Source organism: Hipposideros armiger, unplaced genomic scaffold, assembly GCF_001890085.2.
Source record: "Hipposideros armiger isolate ML-2016 unplaced genomic scaffold, ASM189008v1 scaffold_1758, whole genome shotgun sequence".
Taxonomy (NCBI): domain Eukaryota; kingdom Metazoa; phylum Chordata; class Mammalia; order Chiroptera; family Hipposideridae; genus Hipposideros; species Hipposideros armiger.
In genome coordinates, this window is record NW_017733108.1 from 36,862 (window position 1) to 62,346 (window position 25,485).

Sequence of the window (25,485 nt, forward strand, 5' to 3'; positions counted from 1 at the left end):
CACCCTCTGTTTCATTTAGTTGCATTTCTTGAGGTTTCTTCTGATCTTTTACTTGGGACATGTTTCTTTGTTTCTTCATTCTGGCTGTCGCTCTGATTGCTTCGATGTATTAGATCACCTAGAAAGAAAAAAGAAAAAAAAAAAGAGAAAGAGGGGAAAAAAAAGGAAAAAGAGAAAAAAAAAGGCGGGGCTCTCTGCCTGCTGTAATCTGCACTGCAGACCACTTGCTCAGCAATAGAGAGATTCTGGGCGACTCAGCACCAGCTGCTGGGGGGAAGGGCTCAGTGCGTCATGCGCCGACCTCCCTCTAGACTTGCAGTAAGCTTCCCACAATTAGTTGCTGTGTGCTTTGGAACTGTAGAGCTTGCACTCTTGAGTGAGCTCTTAACCAACTGAGCCACTCGGCCAGCTGAGAATTTACTTTTTAAAAGCAGCTATATGATAGTTGGGATCTGGTCCTGTTAATATTTGGAGTCATTAAACTTGATATTAACATTTTTGGTTGAGAGCAAGATATAAAAATAACTTGTTGGGACTAATTTTTGTATGTTCTATACATTTTTAAAGATAATTTTACACTTATAGTAGAGTTACAAAAATAGTATATCGTATTTGTTTTTTATTTCTTATTTTCCTACAGCCTTGACAGTGCTTCAGTCTTTTCTTGTCTTTCACTACTGAAGTGTAGCTGATTAGTTATTTTGTAGAATGTCCTTCAATTTGGGTTTGTTTGATGATTTCTCTTGATTACATTGAGAGTATGCATTACTGGAAAGGATACCACAGAAGCAAGGTGCCCTTCTTGGTACATCCTACAAAGGGGTGCATGGTGTCAATATGTATTACTGGTGATGTTAACCATGATCAGTTGGCTCAGATGTCGTCTGCTAGGATTCTGTACTATAAATTTACTATTTTTCCCTTTGTAATTGCTAAGTATTTTAGGAGAAATACTTGGAGACAATGCTTACGCTTTTATCCACTAATTTTAGCATCCACTGATTTTTCTTGCCTGTGGCAGTTACTATTGTTGATTTCTAATGGTGATTTTTATATTTGCCTCATTTCTTCTACATTTATTAATTGGGTTTGTTTGGTTAGGAATAGTTGTCCCTTTCCCCCATTATAAATTTGTTAGTCAATTTTAGAACAGTCATGCGTCATATAATGTTGATGTTTTCGGTCAACAATATTCAAAGGTGGTCCCATAAAATTACAATGGAGCCAAAAAATTCCTGTCATCTAGTAATGTTGTAGCCATGGGAACGTCATAGTGCAATGCATCACTCACGTGTTTATGGTGATGCTGGTGTGAACAAACCTGCATTGCCAGTTGTATAAAGTATGGCATATACAAGTATGTACAGTACATAATACTTGATAATGATAATAAACTGTGTTACTGTTTTATGTTACTATTCTTTTAATCATTATTTTAAAATACATGCTTTCCTACTTATTAAACAAAAGTTTGCTGTAAAACAGTGTGCCATGTTACCCCAGCAGCAGCCTCATACATCTTGTGTTTACTGCTTCTTTTTTTGTTTGTTTTTTGTTGTTTTTTTTAGCTGAGCCATCCTGCCACCTGTTGGCAGCTCAGCAGCAGCTCAGCTCAGGCTAGGAAATGAACAGCTGTTGCTCAGAGCTCAAACTCTTGAGTGAGCTCTTAACCCAACTGAGCCACTTGGCTGGCCCTGCTTCTCTTGATTGCATCATTTTTTTCTTGTGCTTGATTTAATCTTCTGTTGTTTTATTCATCATGGCCCCTAAGCTTTAGAACAATGATGAAATTGCCCAACGATGCATTTCTCAACATATCCCTGTCATTAAGCTTTTTTTTTTTTTTTTGGTTAACATCCAGTTGAACTCTACAGATGTGTTTTAATCTGAGGGGGGACAATGGGTAGCTGTTTTGTAAATTTAAGGCTGAATACTGAATAGAATCTGTAAACCCAGTTCTCTATTTGGTGCCTTATATGTTTTACTTTCTAAAGTTTACTTTTGTATGGTTCTTATTTTTGTTATTAGTGAAGTAATTTTTTGGAAGAATTCATGTAATTATTTAGATGATTTTTCTCATATCAAATATCTCAAGTTATAAGTTGGGGGAGCCTAACAAAATTATATTTTGGGTTAATATATAGTTTTAAATTTTATATCATAATAACTACTTTGGAATGAAAACATACCTTTATTTTTTTTCCTTCTTAGGCTTGAAAAGGAATACACTACAATAAAAACTAAAGAAATGGAAGAGCAAGTTGAAATTAAAGTAAGCTTCTCAGGACTTTCAAAAGTGCTGAACATAAATTGGTTGAAGTCAGTTATTTGGCAACAGGTTATGCTAGGTTAATATATTTGTTGCCTACCTGTAGTACATGTAGCAGTGATGTTTGTATTTATTTATTGATACATTTATTTGCCATCCCACAAATTATAGTTAAAAACAGAAATTTCAAAAACCAGAATAAGGTGACTAGAGTGGTTTTCATTCTACTGTAAAAGAGTACAGCTCTTCCCTTTTTAAGATATGTTGGTGGGTCATCAGAAGAAAATACTTCTATGGAGAACATAATTATCATACCATTTAGGCATATTTTTAAAAATTGCAGAGAAGATAATTATAGTATGCCGAGACTAACTAAGCAGTATAGTCTAAGGTAGACCAAACAGAGCAAATCATTGCACTAGAACTAATTATGGCTGTCTTGGGGATGCAGGAAGCTTTGGCTAATTCAATTTTTCATCACTAAGCAAATGTTATACTTTTGAATTACTCTCCAGAGAAACAGGTAGATTTTCAATTTAAAGGACATATAAATTCCTATATGTACCATAAAATTCTTCTTTGTTCTGCCTGTAAGGCCAGAAATTCTTAGGTTGAGGATCTTTGGTATTGTTTGAGCTGAGAGTTAAGGAAAGTTGTATTGGTTTTTATGCTGATATTTCAGGATGGGGATGATGAGTAGGAGTGTGAGTTAGTGAGGGAACTCTTAACTGGCTGGTCCAATTTCTTGTCTCTTAATTCCCGCATACCCCTCCCCCCCCCCCAAAGAAACAGAATATAGAACAATTTTTATTGAGTGACTTCACTTTTTTTTAAACTCTTTGTTTAGGTGTGTCTGTCTGAGTTTTGATTTGGACCTGGCAAGATATTAAATGACCGCCTTATTCACAGTTAATTAGCCATGTATTAATTCAGCCTTGCTACAAAATATCACTATGTTACTCAAACCCTATACGTCCTTTTTACAAGTGAATGGGTTCTATCAGAACTCCTTGCCATGGTCCTCCTCAGAAGTCTCCTAGGAGACTTTTTCTATGTGGCTGACCTCTCTCTCATCAATTCTGTCTCCCTTCTCTGGATGTTTATTTCAATTTCTGTCACCTATTCCTATTAATTGGAAATAGATACTTCTACATTTTTCAGAGAGAGAAAGAGAGAGAGGCAGACAGACAGACAGACAGAAAGAAAAGATCCCTATGGATGTTTTTCCTTCCTTTTTTCAACTCTGTCACCCAACTGCTGCTCTACCATTTGCTTTTCTTTTAGGTACCATGAGTAAGGGTAATATTAAATCATACCCTCCACTTCAACCTACTGAAAGTAAAAAGTACGTCATCCTGATGAGTGGGGAGAGAGTATGGGTTATCGCATACCAGGAATATTCAGAACTGCAAATCAAGAATCTGAGGATGGGGAAGCCGTCCTGTTCAATTCACCATGCTGTTATTGGGAAAAACAAAACAAAACAAAAAACTCAGGTCTATGAACAATTCTTGCTCTTGAAGAAGTTGCTGTTAAAATTAAGTCACATGAATGTAGGAATAGCAAAAGTCCTTTTCAAAAAGATCTTTAGCAGATTTTAGTATTTATTTGCAGTTTTTTTCAAATTTTGTTTTGTGGGGAAAGTTATAGTTCAGTTACTTTACAAAATACTTTTGTGTGCCAGCTCCCTGTGCTGTAGGTAAAAACAAATGGCATAAAGTTATTTATAGAGAAGAATCTGGGGGAAAAAAGAAAGATAACAATAGTAATGGGACATATCAGGTAAATAAAGTATGCTGATCTCAAAGGTAGTCTGTTCTTTTTATAAAATCTTATTTCCACATAGTTCTTTCTTACTTTTGTACCCATTTTATCTCTTTCTTCACTCCTCCTGCCCGCCCCAAACACAAAGCCAAAAAAAAACAGTTTTTGTGTGACTGAACTGTTTTTCACTTTGAGTATATCTGGTTTTTTACTTAGACCTGGCAACTCATCTCAGTTATAATCAGATGACCACCTTGTTTATAGGTTAGGATCAGTCATGATCAGATGACCACCTTATTTACAATTAATTAGCCATGTATTATTTCATATTGCCACTTCCTTACTCGCTCTCTTCCCTTCCCCCAACATCCCTTTTACAAGGGAGTGAGTTCTGTTAAACTAATACTTTCTTGCCTTAGTTCTCAAAAGCTTTCAGGCACATAGTGTTGTACTGTTCATTACATAAGCACATAGTATGATCATTAATTATTTGATGTTTTGATACAGAAGTAAAAAAAAATTCAGCCTTTGATGTTATACAACGTATTTAAGGTTTCCATTGTTCTTACTTTAATTAAAATTCTAAGACCTTTGGGTTGGTGACCTTTTATTCTGAGAATTGTATCTGTCAGTCAGCTTCCTGATCAAGATGTAACTTTTAAGTATTTTCCACCCCTTCTCTGAAAGTGTTATAGGGAGGTTTTAATAATAATGCTTTCTTATGGAGAATCTTACATTTTACTGTACGAAATTTTTTGTTAATAGAAACATCTTTATCAGTATCTTCTAACAATCTATTGGTGTTCTACCTGAGGGGGTGGAGGTAAGAAATATTAAAATTTTAGCTTATATTAGGGTAACGCACAAATCTGAAAAAAAGAAAAGCCTTTATCCCCCACTCTATTTAAGACAAACATACGAACTGATAATCTGGTATTTATATTTAAAGTTATGCTTCGGGGCATAGAGATCTAAAACTCTGAAAATGGGAGGTGTTAGAAATTCTAACTGGTTTTTAGTTAGAAATTAAATATTTTTTCTTATTCAAAAATTATGAAATATTTCAGATATGCTAAAAAAACCAGATAATATAAAAGCACTTGTACATCCATTGCCTAGCCTAAATAAAGAAATCATGACAAATATTATCTAAATCATCCAGCAATTATTTTTAGCAGTCAATGTGAGGTATTAGTATTGACACATTTATTCAACACTTAATATATGAAGGACCATCGTGCATTATTTTCTCCTTTTATTCACACCATAGTATTATGAAAGGTTTCTTATTCTCGTCTCTTCATGAAGAAACTAAGCTTCAGAGAGCTCAAATAATATGCTAATGATCACATTGCTAGAAAATAGTGAAAGTCAGGGATTTTAACTCAGATTTGTGTGTGTGATTTTAAAGCCCATAAGTGTTCTTCAGTGTATACACTGTGCTGCTTTCCAAGAGAGACTAATGTTGGTAATGTGAGGATTTGGATGCCCACTTCACTGTGGCATTCAGAACTTTTCATTAAAAAACTAGTGGCTGCATAATAATGTCCAGTGGGGTTGCATGCAATAGCATAATTTATTTCATAAGTCATTCATTCATTTAACAGATATTTATAGTGCCTACTTACATGTCCAAGTACTATTCTAGGCACTTGAGATGTGTTTATGAAACAAACTAATTCCTGCCATCATGGATTTTACGTTTTAGTACAGAAGTCAGACAATAAACAGAAAAGTAAAATGTACAGTATTTTAGACGACAATAAGGGCTAAACAGGAAAAAAAACCTTAGGGAAGGGAAAACAAAATGGATTGTTCGGATTGAAAATTTAGGGAAGTATACCTTTTATTAGTTTCAGGTGTACAACACAATACAATAGTTATAGTTTTTACCCCTCACAAAGTGACAACCCCCCTTCCTCAATCCACCGCTCCACTCCCCCCCATATCATACATGTCTATTACGATTCCATTGAGTCCACTCCCCACACTATACGCCACAACCCGTGACTATATTGTATATATATTAAATTATAGCTGATATACAATATTATTGAAATTCAGCTTCAGGTGTACAGTGCAGCTTCAAGCCTCTACACTGTCCATGAAGTGGTCTCCCTAACAAGACATGACCATCTGACACCCTACAAAATATTTACAACATTATTAATTCTATTCCCCCAACTGTCTTTCATACCCCTGTGGTAATATTGAAGTTACCAATTTATGCTGTCTAATCCCTTCCCCTTCTCCCTCATCCCCACCCCCATCCCATCTAGCAGCCATCAGTTGTTCCTCTATATCTCTGAGACTATTTCTGTTTACTTTGCTCTTTCATTCAGTTCTTTAGATTTCACATTTAAGTGAGATCATATGGCATTTGTCTTTCTCCGGACCAGGTTACTTTTTAATAAAGACCTGAAGGAAGTGAGAGAGCTAGGTATATAGATATCTGGAAGGAGGGCAGAATCTGGTTGGGAGTGTGCCTGGTGAGGAATAGTTAGGAGGCCATTATAGACGGGACAACATGAAGGATGAGGAAAGTGATAGGAGGTAAGATGTTGCACATTGTAGATAATGTAGGGTGTTGTTGACCATGTGAAGACTTTGGCTTTAACGCTGATAAGCAACTGGGGGTTTTTAGCATAGGAGCACAAGATGTGACTTCAGTTTTTAGTGGATCCTCCTGGCTCCTGTGTAAGAGTAGATTGCTGGACGCAAGAACCAGAGAAGAAGGGAGACTAAGTACAAGGCTATTGAGATGCTGGTGGCTTGGACTGGGGTAGTAATAAGTGATTGGATTCTGAATAGATTTGAAAGGTAAAGCTGACTGAATGTGGAGGTATGAGAGGTATAACTATAATTATATAGTTAGTATAATTTTACAAACCAGTGTCACCCCAATAAATATAATAAAAATAAAAAAAGGTAAAAATAAAGGCTGGGAAGATGAGGATAAAGCAACAGAGCAGGAGAACACCAGAGAGGCATAGTGTCCTAAAAGCCAAGAGAAAAGAGTAAAAGGTAATTACGTTGAGTTTTGTTTTTCTTTTTTTAAGATAGGAAGGAGTACATGTTTTTATGCTGATAATTAAGTAGGAAAAATTAATGACGTATGAATGACAAGATAATTGCTGGAGTCAGGAGGCCATGGGATTTAGTGCATGGGTAGGAAATTTAACCTGAGTTAACATAAGTAGTTAATCCACAATAACAGGAGAGAAAGCAAAATATATGGGCAAAAAAGGAGGTAAAATATAGAATGTGGTTGTGTGAGTTTGTGAAATTGTCTCCTGATTGCTTCAGTGTTTTCAGTGAAATCATAAGCAAGGTTACCGGCTTAGGGATTGCTGGTTTGAAGAAAGAGGAATTAATTGTGAAATAGTGATCTAAGAGAGGGAAAAGGAATGGACTAAGCAAATACTGCTTAAGGCTAGGATGCACTGAGTCCAAATGAATTTAGTGATTACTAATTTAAATAAGAACCATGGTTATATTTCTCTTTGGTTATTTCTACCAGCATTGGTGCAGACATAGAGTTGTCAGTATGTTGACTCAGAGTAGTGGTTTCACCAGGCAAGTATATATCAATACTAACTACTTAGAAAGAAATGGGGATGGGGGGATAAAAGCAAGGGAAAGACTATAATGATTGGAAATTAAACTTTGTAAAGAGATAAGCAAGGACATAAGGGAATGAGGAACAATGAAAAATTTGAGGGGCAACCTGGATTGTCCCTATGAGAAGAAGGGTTGTTGAGCTTGGGTTATGTCATAAAATAAGCAAGTTGGAAAGAATAGCACATGAGAGGTGAAGAATGGGTTGTTTGAAACCAAGATTTCCCTATTTTAGGATATTTGTTTCTTGCTTTTTTCATTATTAAAAATATGCTTATATTTAGCATCTTGTATATAAAGCTTTTTGGCACCTTGAATTTCCTTAGCCAGTTATAAAAAGTAGAATTACTGAATTTTAGGATATCAGTATTTGTAAGATGTTTGATATGTACTAAGTAAATTTCCTAAAGTATATTTACAAAGTATATCCTTCTTGGCAGAGAGTTTCCATTTCACTAATACTTTGCTAACATTAGGTATTTCATTATTGCTCTCATTGTTTCATTTTTTCTAATTTGGTCGGTCGAAAAAATTCTCTTTTTTATGTTTATTTTTAAGTGTACATATATATTGGTATTTCTCTTTCTGGTTTTCACTTAAAAGTTTAGAAAACACTCTTAATTAGTTCCAGAAAATGTGATTAAAAAGAAAGATATTCAAAAATTAGTAAGAAATCAGTCAAGTGATAGATTTTAGTCATTAGCTTTTCTATTTATCAGCAATAAACATTACAAAAGTATCTTCGAATAAGTTTCATATAAAATAAAAATAAAAGCATATCTAAGAATAACCTAAATGAAAAATAGGATAGAACCTAAGAAATAAACACTGAAAAACTTTGCATACAGCGTTTTAAAAAGATGAATAAAGGGTAAAGGCAAAATAACTACATGTTGTGTAAACATACGAATATCCCCACAAAATACACATTAACAAATCCTGTCAATATTAATTCCTTGCAATATTCCAGAGAAATGAAAAATCTAAACAATAATTGTAAAAAACAGACAAAAGTAATAAAATAATATTCTTGCCTAACTTAAAAAATATAAGCAATGCTGATCTCTAACCTGTGTTTGGTATATATTAAGCACTATGTTACCTCATTTAATTCTTCTGCTATCATTGTAGGTATTATTGCTCTAATTTTCTGCACGAGGAAATGGAGATTCTAAGACATCGAATGACATACACAGGTGTTAATTGTAGAATGAGGATTTGAACCTAAACCTTCCTAATTTCAAAACTCAGTCTCTTAACTAATTTAGTACACTAGTAGTTAAGGTTTGGGGAGCATAAAAAAATATAACAGTGGGAGAAATTAGCTCTACCAAATATAAAAAGGCATTACAAAGCTTTACCAAAATACTATGATACTAGTCCAAAAAAAGACAGACACATTTGAAATGTAATAGGTAACCAACCCTGAAATAATCCTTACTAACTAATAAAGTCTGTTATAGTTATCAGTTCATGATGAAGTGGATATCACACAAATGAGGAATTGATGATTTGTTTAAAAAATGGTACTAAGACATTTGAGTAGATGTTTCAGAAAAAAATCAATTTAGATTTTTATTTATAGCAAAATTTCAGAAGACTTAAAGGGTATGGGAAAGGAAATTCAGGTGAGTGTTTTTCTAAATTTTATTACTTTAGCATTATTTCTGTTGCAACATTAACTATTCACTCAATTGTCTGGTTGAACTTAACTCTCTAAATCTTTTAGGATAAACAAAATGTTATAATTTTTTGGAGGAAATATGTTAAGAACATTTTGAGAATCACATTTGTTTCTTCGGCTTTCTAGACTTTTACAGCATTTAATAATTGCTTATTTGTATAGACCACCATGCTGTTTTATAGCCTGAGATCACACATTTCCAATCATCTAAATATGTTCTAGTGAATAAAACAAGAAAATCTAATTTGCAGAGTATATTTGTAATAACTGTGAAAAATAGAATTACTGAATTATAGGATTTATTTGTTCTAATTTGTGGTCTACTTAATAAGATACAGTAATTCATAGAGTCTTTTATTTCCTTTGTCTGAGACTTTATGTGTTATATAAACTATATTTCAGTCTTTACTGGCAAGGTATTAGACTGAACTGATAGAATTTCCTGAGGAAGACATTTTTAGTAGGAATTTAGAGGAAGGTAGGGTTGGAAGAAGGCTGAATTGAGCTGTGAAGCAAACTAGTAAAAACAATGTAGTGGTTTTGAAATTAGAGTGATGGCAAAATGAAGGGACAACATTTAGCGGATTCTAAAATGAAGGGATAATTTATATAGGAGACTAATATGAAATTATATTGGTGAAATATGCAAAAGAGATTTTTTTAAATGTGTGTTTTAGTTTTACTATTTAATGGCAGTAATTTGGCAGGGTTTTAGGAGTTGGGCATTGAACAATTTAGGTGAAGATTTTTTTTAAATCGGGTTTTACTTTTTGAACTATGAGAAAATGCTACTAATTGGAGCTTTTAATTTTCTTATGTTTAGAACAATTCATGAACAATTTATTTGATGAAAACTATATTTTCAGAATGTAAGGAATTTTGAAACTTGGCATATTACATAACACATAAATGGAGGCTGGTTTAGTTCTAAACTGACAATTTGATATTTATCCTATGAGTATGCATTTTTCAGATTTCTTACTTGTTCATGTGATAGGCATTTGAATACTGTTTATGTAGATAGGCTTTGTAGGAGATAAATGAGTTAGAATTTTTTCTGTCTAATGGAGATGTTAAGACATGCAAGCCAAGACAATTAAGTTTGGGAACTCATCCTAGAAAAAGTGCTACATACTTCATTGCTGAATATCACTATGGTCACCTTCAAAGTACTCCCCTTGGGAAGCTATGCACCAATGCCAGCACCTAGTCCACCCTTCAAAGCAATTTTGGAACTCTTTTTCTGAAATGGCCATCAGAGCTGCCATCGTATTACCCTTGATGTCCTGAATGTCATAAAAATATCTTCCTTTCAATATTCCCTTTATCTTCGGGTAAAGAAAGAAGTCATAGGGGGCTAGATCAGGTGAAGAGGGAGGGTGTTCCAATACAGTTATTAGTTTACTGGCTAAAATCTCCCTCACAGACAGTGCTATGTGAGCCCATGGATTGTAGTGATGCAAGATCTGTGAATTGTTGGCAAAAAGTTCAGGTCGTCTAAATTTTTCACGCAGCCTTTTGAGCACTTCCAAATAATAAACTTGGTTAACTGTCCAGTTGGTACGAATTCGGAATGAATAATTACACATCATTGCAACGAGTTCACAAACTTAATTGTCAGACCACGTATAAGTATAAGAAAATACAGTATTGATTATGAGTCATTATGATAGATACAGAAAAGAAAGGGGTGGGCCCGCTGAGTGGTGCGTTGGTTAAGAGTTGGCTTGGGACACCAGCTCTGAGCAGCAGGACCCCATTTCTGATCTCACATGAGGGCCAGTGATGCTGTGCCCTCTACAGCTAAGATGGTGAACAACAGCTCGACCTGGAGCTGGGCTGCTGTGAGTCGCTGGTGACAGCATAGGCTGCAGTGGGGCTGGCTGGCAGCTGATGTGCGTTTTCGTGAGCTGCTGTGAGTAGCCGTCCAATGACCGGCGAGTGACTACCTCACCCGGGAAGAGTGCAATAATAATACCAACATGGGCCAGTGAAGCAACGTCCTCCACAACTAGACTGAACAAAAGGACAGCAACTTGTCTGTTCCCCTTCCCTGATTCCCCAATGCTGTTCCCCTCCCCCAATTCCCCAATAAAATCTTAAAAAACAAAAAAGCCGGAGGCGGCGTATTTTTGTATGTACTGTAGCTTATATTTAAAATTCAATCACAGCTGGAATGATAAATGTGGTCATTTCCTTTGCCATGTATTTCTTTTTCTTTTTTTTTTTTAAAGATTTTATTGGGGAATTGGGAGAGGGAACAGTGTTGGGGAATTGGGGAAGGGGATCAGCCAAGTTGTTGTTCTTCAGTCTTCGTTGTGGAGGGTGCAAGTCGCCATCTGGCTTTCCCTCGGCAGCTTGTGGCCTCTAAGCTCAAGGTGCTGTGTTCAATCTTAGTTGCAGGTGGGCGGAGCCACCATCCCACTGTGGGAGTCAAACCAGCAGCCTTGTTAAGAGCACATGCCCTATCCCCTGAGCCATCCGGGCGGCAGCTCAGCTCAAGGTGCCGAGTTCAGTCTTCGTTGCAGTTGGGCGTAGCCCACCATTGAACAGGCAGTCTTGTTACACCAGCTGAGCCATCGGGCCACCTGTTGGCAGCTCAACAACAGCGCAGCTCAGGCGTAGTGTCACTGGCCCATGTGGGAATCAAACCAGCGGCCCTGTTGCTCAGAGTTCCTAAGCCATCTCTTAACCAACTGAGCCACTCGGCCGGCCCTACCATGTATTTCTTACTCTGAGCCTTTAAGAATTTGACAAATGATAATTTAACCATTCCTTAGACTCTTTACTTATTTATAAAACATGGTACATTTTAAAGGATTATGATTTAGGTATCATTTTTACATCTCAGGAATGCTTGCAAACCTTTTTTTGTTCGTATCTTTCTTTTTTTTTTTTTTTGCAGAGGTTACGCACAGAAAATAGGCTTTTAAAACAGCGCATTGAAACATTAGAAAAAGTAAGTAAATGATTACTTCTGCAAGTTTCTGTTGAATATACAGTATATTTTTTCTGTCTATTTCACATCAAGGCTGAAGAAATCTAGCACAGATGTCTCCAAAGTTGTGGTATTGACTGTTTAGCTTGCCTAGTCTACTACTTAACTATATAAATTGTCATTAATAAAAATTGATCACTACCAAGTTCTGGAACGTAAAGTTTTAACTAAGGGTAATGTTATAGTAATATAATACATATATCTAAAATTTATTACATATAATCTAAAATGTATTTTCTTTAGAGGTAACCTAATACATATAATAGGTAAAATGTATTTTCTTTAGAGGTAACCTAATTGAAAATCTATTCTGTGTAGTATTTTAAAGATGAGTTTCAAATATTGCCTGGCTTTCTGGTCACATATTAGATGTGGCAATGGTTTCTTTAAGGCCTAGGACTGCTTAAAGTGTAGTCAAAATGATTTTTTACATAAAATTGACCATGATTTTCAACACAGGGGAATTATACTTAAACTTTGGATTCTTAGAATTATTGAGTTACCACTTGCTACCTCTTCTTCTTTGTTTCATATAAATAACTGGGCAAATGTAGAAATTTCACATGATTTCTTATATTATGCTTTAATATAATGTCTTGTTCTCTTGTTTCTGATGCTATAAGTATATTGAGTAATAAAAGTATAGTGTAAGAAAACATCATTATAAGGAAAACATCTAAATTTACAAACTTTTGATGATTTTTGTGTTGTTTTTAATACTGGAAACAAGAGAAAGTAGGTTTAAAAGTACTCCTCATGATATTGCCAAGTATCTTAAAATCTACCATGAAAATCTGTAGATTGATATTCAAGAAAGCAATAAATGAAAAATAGATAGTTCGCATATTTGTCTTTTGTTTGAAAGTATCAATGGTTTCATATTAAATAGCTCTGCACAGGTACAGAAGAATGCTTATTACATGTCTATTTTTGTTGTATAATAATTGCAGGTACATTATATTAAGTCAAACATAGTGTTTCTGTATTTCCTTCATCTTACTCGAGTTCCTTTAATGATAATTCTACTTTTTTTGTTGACTCTGCAAAAAGGATGATGAGGCTTAGTTGTTTTTAAGTTTTTTTAATTACATACTTTTTTACTTTTTTCCCACTAAATACTTAGTTTACAGTAAAATATACATCTTCTTAGGTGGTTTTTTATCTTTGGACTGAGACATTTTCACAGAGAAAGCATTTTTATTTCATGGAATTTCAGGAGCTGCAGGAAAGTATTAAGTTCGGATTTTGCTTCTAGAAAACTAAGTACCTTTTTTATTGGTTTAGATGGCATACGTGTGTCCTTTAGAACTTAGAATTCTGTAAATATATATGTATCAATTAAATTCTGCAACCAAAAAGTTGGCTTACTCAGTTATTGCTAAAGTTTATTATATTGATCTCGTTAATTTCATTTGTCATATTTTTCATTTTTCATATTTTTCTTGCTTCGTATCTTTGGGAGTTGGGGTTGCACAAATTGCTGTCATACTTTACAAGTGGAATTGCTTACTCAAATTCCTTCTCCCTTTCATATAAGTGGCTTACTCTAAAAATAAAAATTTAAAAGTACACTTTAAGAAAATATTTGTTTTTCCCAAATAATGAAAAACCTCTTGGAATTTGTGTTTAGTCTTCCAGAAGCACATGATTTTCTTCAGTCTATCCTTATTTTGATATATTATTCTGAAGGTTTAAGAGTTAAAACACATTCAATAAAAATAGTTTTAAAGTCTACATGTCCATCTTAATTACATGAAACGTAGGTGGAATTTGGGTATGCTTTGTTTCTTCTTATTCCTAATTTTATCACCTTTATTTTATTTCTTTCTCTTATATTTCTATCCGAATTTTTCCTTTTGTAGGAAAGTGCTTCCTTGGCAGATAGATTGATACAGGTATAGTTTTTTTGTTTTTTGGGGTTTTTTTTTAGCATTTCCTCTAACTTCTAAGGAAAGTTCTAAATTGATATTTTAATGCATGCAATTTTACATGCATTTTCTTAGAAATAACTTTTTGGGTGGTATATGTGGGTATAAACTTATTTTAAAACAGTATATTATCTTGGTTTATTAAAATAAACACCCTTTGCACGTTCTAAAGCTAACATTATTTTAAAGTATTTATTACAAAATGGCAATCAGTGGCTTCTGCGAAATTAACTACTAGTCATTGAAATTTTAATGCTGCATGTACAAGTCAATAATATTGCATGAATTGAATTTTTATTGACTGAAAGAATTATTCTTAAGATTGTCAGGTGAATTTTTTATTTAGCTTCTCAGAATTTGATGGAGCAACAATGAGCTGCTGGCTAACAATTACTTAGGCTGTTTGTTCTCTGAGGTGATTTTTTAAAAATATGTCAAAATCAATAACTAAACCTCACAAAGGCAGTCTTTCTTGAATTGCTTTACACACACAAAAATTATGTCCTAAGGGACAAGTGACAAGAGCCCAGGAGGCTGAGGAAAACTACCTCATAAAACGGGAACTGGCCACCATCAAACAGCAGAGTGATGAGGCCAGTGCTAAACTGGAGCAGGCTGAAAATACCATCAGGAAGCTCCAGCACCAACAACAATGGGTAAGGAGTCTGGTAGTACTTTTTCTCACCTTTCTCATCCCCTTCCCTTTAGTTTTTTTTTTTTTCTAAAGCACAGCTCTGTGCTCTTATTATAAATAATTTTGTTTTCTACCTTAATTAAACTCTTAAATTAACCAATTTTATGTTCTGTAATACTTAATGGTCTTACTGTGGCCTAAAGACTCCTCGTTCTAAAATTTTTTTTTCTGTCTTCATAGTTTTGTTAGAAATAGGTAATATCTTCTTTTCCTTATATTATGTTCTGAGTCATAGTAAATAAGTGATGTATGTCAGACCTGCCTTTCAGGTTTTAAAAACCTGTTTCATAATAGGTATTTTGCCATGGGTGATTTTTTAATTTTAACTTCAGCTAGTTTTTGTTAATAGTGCAAACAAAATATTATCCAGTGTAGACTATATGTAATTATCTCACTTAACCCTCCGTCGGGCACCACTGATCTCACAGATTCATTGCACACAAATTTTCAAATATCTAACAGTTAACCTAAGTATCATGACTCATCGCTTCCGTATCTTCCCCCTCTGCCGTAACCTATCGCCAGTCGTGTCTGTGACTTAGTACAGTGAAGACATATTTCATAGCAGCACCTTTGTGTGCAATGAATCTGTGAGATCAGTTGTGCCTGGCAGAGGGTTAAATCTTTGATAATTTGGTGATTTGTCTTATGCTACACTAATAGCCTTAGCTTCCTACATGAAGACATTAAATTATGGGTTAAGGTATATGCTTACATTTTTTCAAAAGGAGAGAAGTTGTTAAAAAATTTTTTTAAATGAACTTATAAAGAATATGTTAACTAATTTAGGGTACTAAACAGCTGCTGATTGTACAGCTATCCTCAGGTATCTTTTGCAACTTAGACATCATTTTTCATTGGCAGATTCAGACTATTGTGATCTCAATCAAGAATATGAGAGTTAAAAAGTCAACTGTTTATTTTTGAAAAAATATTGTTTCAGTTTTCTGTTTTCAAGTAGGCGTTGGATTGTAGTAGGACAGGCAGAAAAGGTTATGTTTAACCTAGAACTCTGTAAGGATCTGGAAGCAAATAGAATGACTTTAAAGTGGATATTACTTTTATTCAGTAAAATTAAGAAACAGCATCATCATCTGGGTACAAAAATTAGAAAACTAAAAGGAAAAAGGAAAAGTTGGCAATTGAAAAACATAACATCAATTTTTTTTCTGTTATGTTATTCAGGATGGTTAAGAAAAATGAATAGGAAAATGGTAATGAATACTAAAAAGATAGAGACTTAGGTATTTTGCTCTGCCTTTGTATGAAGTGTCAATATCAAAGTATAAAAATAGAAAAAGAGAATTGGGGTGTCATGGTAGGAATTAAGCTGAACTGAGTTATCAGTACAATGTGATTTTGTTATAAGGATAGATAATAAGTATTATATTTGCATTTAGCATAAGCTATAATTATAATACATTAGAATCATGAATTTTTAGTTCCTTTGCATTGCTTTTCAAATATTGAGACCTAGGTAGATATGTATAAAAAACATAAAATGTTAGTTTATAATGAAAAAGTTAAGTGAGGAAATAAAAATGGCCAGAATGAACTGAAGCTTTTGAAAATTAAGTGTAACAAAAGAATCTTTGTGCTTTTTTCCTAAGGACAAGATAGATCCACATTGTGGGGATAAGATAAAACAAGGAGAAAGCTGACCCCTGCTTCAATTTTGTTTCCAATTTTTTCTCACTAAGCAAACATTCACCTTAACTGGAATAAACTGTAAAACAGACATATAAAGCAGAGTTGCACAAAATTTGTTAAAGTAATTTGCAGAATGATCATAGAAATATTATTATCTTGAAAGAATTTTAGAAAATGAGATACTAAAGGCTTTGGGGTGGGCAAATATTGTGCTTACATTTAGTAATGGTTAGATATCTGAAAAGAAGATCAATGACGTTGATGCTTCATTAAGAATCCCTAGAACATCTGGTTTATGAACAATTAGAAAAATAACTTTTACTCACTAAAAGCCAAGTTACTATGTTTAAGTCATAACAAAGTAACTTTGTTTCTGTAATAGACAAAAACTGTCACAAGGGCAGTTTTACAAGTTATTTGGTATGCTCTCATATCTTTCTAGTCAAGGTAGAGAAATATAGATGAAAGTAGTAAACTTAAGTGGTTTTAAGGTGATTAACTATATCAAGTGGCTATTCATGTTGAAGTGAAGAGACGTCATAGGTCTTTCCTCCTAAACTTATGCTTCAAGTATTTTAATCTATTATTTAAATGTGAGGTATGTTTCAAAATTGTATAAATGAAATATTTCAGAAATGTAGCTAATATATTAGATATGAATCAGGATTCCAAAATATTTAAACAATCTATTCAGAATAAGAAACTAAAATAAAAGAATTTTTCGCAGAAATAAATCTGTAACCTTGCCCTTAAGTTTAAAATTCTAAGATGTATCTTAGTAATGCTTTATATAATGAAGACCTAGAAATTTTAATTGACAGGAAATCAGGAATTAGCCAATAATGTATTGGGTTGTCGGAAAAGTCATGACTTTTTTTTCCTATGTTTCTTTTTTTTTTTTAAATTTTATTGTTAGTTTCATGTGTACAGAACAATGCAATAGTTAACCTTTTCACCCCTCACAAAGTAACAACCCCCCTCCCCCATCTACTGCCCTCCCACCCCCGATATCATGCTTATCTATTACAATTCCAATGACTCCATTCCCACTCTCTACTCCATGTCCCGTGACTATATGTATATATAATTATAGTTGACATACATTATTATTCAACATCAGCTTCAGATATACAGTGCGGTGGTCAGGCCTCTACACCAACTATGAAGTTCCTATGTTTTTCATTGCAAAAATGTGTCATGACTTTTCTGACAACCCAATAATATGGCTGCCCCTCCCCCCAAAAAACCTCAAGTATTGTCTTTCTAGAAGTATATTGATCCAATTCAATTCTAAGTTAGCTTGCAGAAAATTTGTAGTGTTGTATCTAGTTTGAATACCAAAACTCATGTCAAATATTTACAGACTATTGTCTGACAGTATAGGGAAGACTGCACAAAAGAAGGCTTTATAAGAACATCATAGGTATAGTCATTTTCAAGTATTTGAGATTTAACATTTTAGAAAATTGGTTAGCCTTTTTGATATTGCTTCAGAGGGCAGAATGTGCTTAACATACAGGGAAACAAAATCTTATTCATTGAAATTTTGACAGAGTAGTTGTTTTGCAAGTAGTGAGCATACTACTGGTAGAAAGTGAACATCTATTGCTAACGGTTTTGATTATAGCCTTCCAGTATAACTCATGAATTCTTCAAAACTCTCAGAATAAGGGTTTCAAATCTGTATTCCCGCAGGAATTATTGAATTGCCAATATAATTATCCACCATCATCACCCCCTACTGCGAATACATATGCTCCTCAACTTAACAGTGGGGTTACGTCCCATAAACCCATCATACGTTGAAAATATTGTTGGTCAAAAATGCATTTAAAACACCTAATCTACCGAACATCATAGATTAGTCTAGCCTACCTTAAATATACTCAGAACACAATATCCAAAAAACACTGGCAACGTAACAAACTGTAAAGTATCAGTTGTTTTCCCTCATGATCACATGCCTGAGTGGGAGCTGTGGCTCCCAAGTCTTTTTTTTTTTTTTTAAGTTAAAATTCTTTCAATGCAAAGGACATATTGAATGGATATTGAAGTGTTACTTTTTTCACGCAGATTTTTTTATAGCACTTCATTTTCCCTCTTTTCTCCAAATATAAGTAGCAGCCAAGTACAGTCATGAGAAAGAAAACATCTGATTATTCTATAACTTATTGTCAAGATATCAGGTTTAGTTTGTGGAAACTCTTTGTAGTTTGCTCAGCCCTATATGACTCTGATGTGACAATCTTATAATGGAGCTGTGTACTCATTCATTCATTGGAAAAGTATTGTGCAAAGTATTGTCCTACTTCCTGAGGATACAATTGTAAACAAAAAATAAATAAGGTTTGCTATTTGCTGAAGTGTACTGGAGTTCTAGTTGAGAAATATTAAACTAATTTTAGGTGATATTAAGGGCTGTAAAGAAAAATAAAGCAGGAATGAGGTGGTAGGTAGTGCTATTTTAGGTAAGGTAGTTTTGAAGAGCCTCCCTGAGGAAAGTAAGTAAATTTGACAAAAGACTGAATTATATGAAGAAGGAAACCATTTGAAGATCTGGGGAGAAGCATTCCAGACAGAGCATACACTTAGTATAAAGGCCTTAATCAAGAAATAAATTTGAGGTTTTCAAGGAACAGCAAGATATATATTTATAATCCCTAGTAAAACAAAATATTTCAAAAGAAAAGAAAGATAAATAAATAGCAAAAATCAGAGGTAAAATGGAGTCATTTAAAAATAACCATTTTAGCAGAAAATTTAAAAAGGAACAATGAATAAATGGATGAAATAGAAAACTAGCAAGATTGTAGGTTTGTTTGTTTTTTTAAAGATTTTTATTGGGGAATTGGGAAATGTGAACAGCACTGGGGAACTGGGGGAAGGGGAACAGACAAGTTGCTTTCATTTTGTTCTTCAATCTAGTTGTGGAGGATGTTGCTTCTCTGGCCCAAGTTGACACCATCATTGCGCTCTTCCCGGGCAAGGCAGATCAGTTGCTGGCCTCTAGTCGGCCGCTCACTGCGGCTGCTGGCCGCTAATGCTGGCTGCTGGCTGCTCATGCTGTCTGCTGGCTACACACAGTAGCCCATGGCAACCCATTGCAGCAGGGGCTGCAGCCTACGCCGTCGCCGGTGGACTCATGGCAGCCCAGCTCCAAGTCGAGCTATTGTTCAGTATCTCAGCTGTAGAGGGCAGTGTCACTGGCCCTCATATGTGGGATCCGAACCAGGGCCCTCTGGCGTCCCAAGCCAGTTCTCAACCATCGCGCCACTCGGCCGGCCCAAGATTGTAGGTTTTAATTCAACCATATCAGTAATTATATTAAATGCAAGTATTCTAAACATATTAATTAAAAGGTTGAATAAAATCAAGACCTATCTACAAGAAACTCAGTTTATTTTTTATTAAAACTTATTGGGGTGACTGGTTAGTAAAGTTACATAGGTTTCAAGTGTACAATTCTGTAATACATCATCTGTCACATTGTGTGTTCACCACCCAGAGTCAGTTCTCCTTCCATCACCATATATTTGATTCATTTTACCCTCATCTACCACACTCCTCCCCCCTTATCCTCTGGTAACCACTAAACTGTTGTCTGTGTCTATGAGTTTTTGTTTCTTTATTTGTCTTGTTCCTTTGTTGCTTTCAGTTTTATATCCCACATATCAGTGAAGTCACATGGTTCTCGACATTTTCTGTGTGACTTATTTCGCTTAGCATAAGAAAAGATGAAATAGTGCCATTTGTGACAAGATGGATGGATCTTGAGATTATTATCCTAAGAAACTCACTTTATATGCAAAGACTTTGGTAGGTTAAAAGTCAAAGGATGTAGCAGCAATGAACAATTGGAAAAAGCAATTAAGAAAAACAGTTCTACTCCAGTAACATCCAAAAGAATACAGTATCTAGGAATACATTTAACAAAGAAGATGAAAGACTTGTACACTAAAAACTATGAATCATTGTTTATCCATTCATCTGTTGATGCAGGAAATTAAACATAAATAAATGGAAAGATATCCCATGTTCAAGAGCACTTAATATTGTTAACATGTCAGCACTACCCAAAATGATCTACAGATTCAGCCTGTCAACCCTATCAAAATTCAGCGGTCTTTTGCAGAAATGGGAATTCTAATCCTGAAATATACATGGAATTGCAAAGACCCCTAAATATAGAAAAGTCTTGAAAAAGAACAGAGTTGGAGACTCAAACTTCCCGATTTGAAAACTTACTACAAAGCTAGAGTAATCAAAACTGTGGTACTATCATGAGGATAGACATACAGAACTTGCTACTTTTCTATATGATCCATTTATTCAGACATATAGAATAGAAGAGACATGTAAAGTAGAAAAGACATATAGAATAGAAATTGAGAATCCAGAAATAAACTTACAAATCTGTGGCCAATTGATTTTTGACAATAGTGCCAAAACCATTTGATGAGGAAAGAATAATCTCTTCAACAGATTGTGCTGGGAAGACTAGATATCCTCATGCAAAAGAATAAACATGTACTCCTATTACAAACCATATACGAAAATTAACTCAGAACAGTGATCTAAACAGATTTTTGGTTTTAAAACCATAAAACACTTAGAAGAACAAATAAGGATAAATCTTCATTACCTAGGAGTTGGCAATAGATTCTTAGATATTGGTTCTTTGACAACCAAAGCATGAGCAACAAAAGAAAAAAACAAAACAGATAAATTGTACTTTATGAAAATTAAAACCTTTTGGACATCAAAGGACATTACCCAGAAAATGAAAAGAGAACCTGCAGAAGGGTAGAAAATATTTGCGAATCACGTATTGGATAAGAATTTAGCATCCAGGATATATAAAAACTCCTACAACTCAACAAAAAGACAAACAACCAAATTTAAAAATGAGCAAAGGACTTAAGTAGACCTTTCTCCAAAGAAAATATACAAATGGACAATAAGCATATAAAGCCACTAAACATATTTAGTCTTTAGGGAACTGCATATCAAAACCATGATGAGGTGCCAATTCACATTCACTGGGGTGGCTCTAATAAAAAAAAACAAGTGTTGGCAAGTTGATGGAGAAATTGAAACCCTTGTACATTGCTGGAAATATAAAATGGTCAACTGTTGTGGAAAACAGCTTGGTGGTTCCTCAAAAAGTTAATCATAGAGTTACCATATGACCCACATAGAATACCATATGACCCATAATTCAACTCTTGGATGTGCACCCAAAATAATGGAAAACTGGTATTCAAACAAGGATGTGTGTACACGTTTGTAATAAAGTTTTTCACAAAAAAAGTGAACATAGCCTAAAAGTCCATCAGTGGAAGAATGGATAAACAAATTGTGGTATATACATATGATGAAATATCATTCAGCCATAAAAAGGAATGAAGTACTGATACATGCTAGAATATGGATGTATCTCTAAAACCTTAAGTTAAGTGAAAGAAGCCAGACACAAAAGATCACATACTGTATGATTCCATTTATATGAAATACCCAGAATAGATAAATCCATAGAGGTAGACTGGTGGTTGCCAGAAGGTGGGGTGAGAAAAAGGCAAGAGACCGCCTAATAGGTAAGGGATTTTACTTTGGACTGATGGAAATGTTTTAGAACTAGATAGAATTGGTGCTTGCCAACATTCTGAATATGCTAAATTGTTGTTCACTTTAAAATGGTTACTTGAATTTTGCCTCAATAAGTTGTTCAAAGAAAAAAAGACTAAAGAAATGAAGGTTTAAGGCTCAAGGAAACAATACCTTTAGTTTGAATGATTGCAGTAGAAGGTAGGAATAAGGAAGAACTAACCTTCCTTATTATAACCAGTGCTGGACCCCATTGGTTAAGGTCAGGGTAGGACCAGAGGAGACTGAGCTAGCTTATGTGAGGAACCTTGAGAAGATGAGGTGATTCCTCAGGGCTTGGGTTGGGCATGTCTTAACCAGAGTTGTGGTTTGCATTGGGACTGAAGGAAGAATGCAAGGTGAAATAAAGCATAGGTCAGTGGTAGCAACTGGAGAAGTGACTAAAAACAAGTTGTCAGACCAATGGCCTATAGGAACTATAGCCCAAAGGCAAGAGAATTAGACGTAAAAGAGACAAGAATTGGAAATATTGGGATTAGTGGAATAATGGGGGAACAGCTTGGGCAAGTGTTGAATATGGGGCTATAATACCTACAATTTTACATGATTTGGGAGGATGTGATGTTTGGATAGGCCAGCTCCATTAATGTGCCAGAGTAGAGGAGGCATGGGACTTTCATGTTCCCCTACCTAGGAATAAAATTGTTCACAGAATCTCAGTTAGTCTGAGGTGGTCTCACTTACAAAGGTTAGGAGTAACAGGCCAAGTAGATTGTTATATGAATAATAGCTAATCAGGGGGACAGTCTACCCCCAGTGAATTTTCCAGGAGTGAAGGATCAAGTGTTCTGCCTATAACTGTTGGACACAATATACTAATTACAACTGGGAGGCAAAATGTAAAAAAATGAAAAAGATATATGATACAAACACTAAACAAAGGAAAGCTATCTGTATTAATATCAGATAAAGTAGACTTCAGAACAAGGAATAGTTTCAGGAATAAGGAGGGACATTTTGTGATAGTAATAGGGTCAGTTCACCAAGAAAACATAACAACCTTATTTAGGATTGTATGTTTTTAGGAATATGTGTTCCCTAGCATGTGTATGCTCCTACCAGCATAGGAGCATGAAGCAGAACTAAGCTGAAAGGTGAAGTGGACAAATCCACAGTTAGAGTTGGAATTTTCAATGCCTGTGTCAGTAACTGAAGAAACAAGTAGGTGGAAAATCAGTATGACTGTAGAAGACCTGCACATTATCAACCAACTTGACCTGATTGGTATATATGGAACCCTTTACCCAATAACAGCAGAATACATTCTTTTTAAGTGCCCATGGGACATTTACAAAGAACATTTTCTGGGCCCTAAAATAAACTTTAATAAATTTGAAGTAATTGAAATCATACAGTATCTTCTTGGATTCTAACAGCATTAAGTTAGAAATTAATAATAGATATCTGGAAAATCCCCAAATATTTGAAAATTAAACAACACATTTTTACCCAGCTATTTCAAAGGAAATTAGAATGCATTTTAAATGAAAAGGAAGATACAACATTATCATAATTTGTGGGATCCACTTAAAGCAGTGCTTAGTGGAAATTTTATGGCATTGAATGCTTATATTAGGAAGTTAAGTAAGTCTCAAATCAATAATCTAAGCTTAAGGAATGATATATAAGAGCAAATTCAACCTAAAGCGAGTGGAAGGAAGAAGTAATAAAAAGAGTAGAAATCAATGAAATTGAAACAGTGCAAAATAAAAATAGAGAAAATTCATGAAAACCTGGTCCTTTGCTATGATCAATAAAATGGATAAACCTGAAGAAATAACCAATTGACTTTTTACAGATGTAGCCAAGTTGTCTCATATACTGAATTCATGTGATTTCTTCCTCATGGTGTTGTATTTCCTGTAATTTCGATTCAGTTCAACATTTTAAATGTTTAAATGATGGATGAAGTTGTGAACTTAATTTTGCTTTAAATCAGGAAGCATATAAGTTGCTCCTACTATTAGTGATGTTGAATTTAATTACATGCTGAGTTTGGTTGCTATAGACTCGTTCCCTTGTAAAGGTATGGTTTCTTTTTTTGCAAGTATTAGGTAATCTGTTGGGAGATACTTTTGTACCAAATAAATGTCTTATTCTTTTACGTATCTTCACCTTTTACCTAATGATTTTAACATCTGATTTAGTTTCCAAATTGGTGATTTTTAATATTTTCTCATTTTTCTGCACTTATTAGATAACGTTCCTCTGTAAAGAGACCTTTATCTTTTTCCCCCTTTAATCTCTCTTGCTCATTCATTATGGACTCTTATATCACTCCAGATTCATGGACTTTTTGTTTGTTTAATGTTTTATATTATTTTAATGGTTTTAATGCTGTTGATAAAATATGCCATAGTTATTTTCCAATAATATATCAAATTTTTGAAAAGCAGTTTTTAAAAGGTAAGTTTTATTTTTAATTTTGAGTATGACGTCATTTAAAAAGTATTTCTGCAGTACACAGTTACACTGATTTTATTTTATGCTGGCCCTTTATAGTGTGAATCTGATATTGTTGGTTTTAAAAAATCATTGAGTTAATTTCTTATTGAATTTAGTATTTAGTAAATTATATATCCACTAAATATATACATACACTAAATATATGTACAGTAGTATTTAGTACACAGTATATACACTAAATGCTAAATAAATATTCAATTTTAAATTAAATGCTAAATATTAAACTATAAACAGTAAGATTAAACTGTCCCTTTAAGTATTTGTTTTACATGTTCCATGTCAATTTTTTCAGGAAGCCTATAGAAGTAGAAATGATTCAGTAAATGATGCAATAATATTTCATACAGTTGCCTGTCCTGACTCTGTCCCTTTTGAGTGTGGTGAGGCACAAATATGTTTATGTTGGATGATTTCTCCTGATGAGATCAACTGTATTAGAGTCTGGCTTGATCTATTTGAAAGCTTTTTGCCCTACACATGACTGCTTATCATGCAAGTGTCCTGAATATGCAGTTTTGTCGGCTTAAATCAGCATAAATAAGAAGGATTGTAACAGATAAAGCTGCTGGATGCTGAAATGACTGCCTTTTGAAGTTCTTGGGACCTTTGTACCAGGAAGTACTTAAGGAGAGGCTAGACAAGATTTCTTCTGACCTTCCTTCCTTTTCCTATAATTCTAGAAGAAAATATGAATTATGTGATATTTTTAAGAACCAAGGATTTGATATGAGAAATAAAACTAATCTTACT

General features: G+C 34.2%; 1 protein-coding gene across 1 annotated transcript in view; it reads left to right on the top strand.

Annotated features, from left to right (window-relative positions):
- LOC109378125 (ecotropic viral integration site 5 protein homolog) overlaps window positions 1-25,485 on the top strand; it is a gene marked incomplete at its 5' end in the record, with an annotated part of 99,176 nt that overhangs the window by 29,241 nt on the left and 44,450 nt on the right. The window contains 6 exons of the mRNA XM_019634586.1: window positions 2,212-2,272; window positions 12,241-12,294; window positions 14,196-14,228; window positions 14,771-14,917; window positions 16,566-16,611; window positions 17,048-17,052. Coding sequence (XP_019490131.1) covers window positions 2,212-2,272; window positions 12,241-12,294; window positions 14,196-14,228; window positions 14,771-14,917; window positions 16,566-16,611; window positions 17,048-17,052 — 346 coding nt within the window. The remainder of the gene's footprint in view (window positions 1-2,211; window positions 2,273-12,240; window positions 12,295-14,195; window positions 14,229-14,770; window positions 14,918-16,565; window positions 16,612-17,047; window positions 17,053-25,485) is intronic.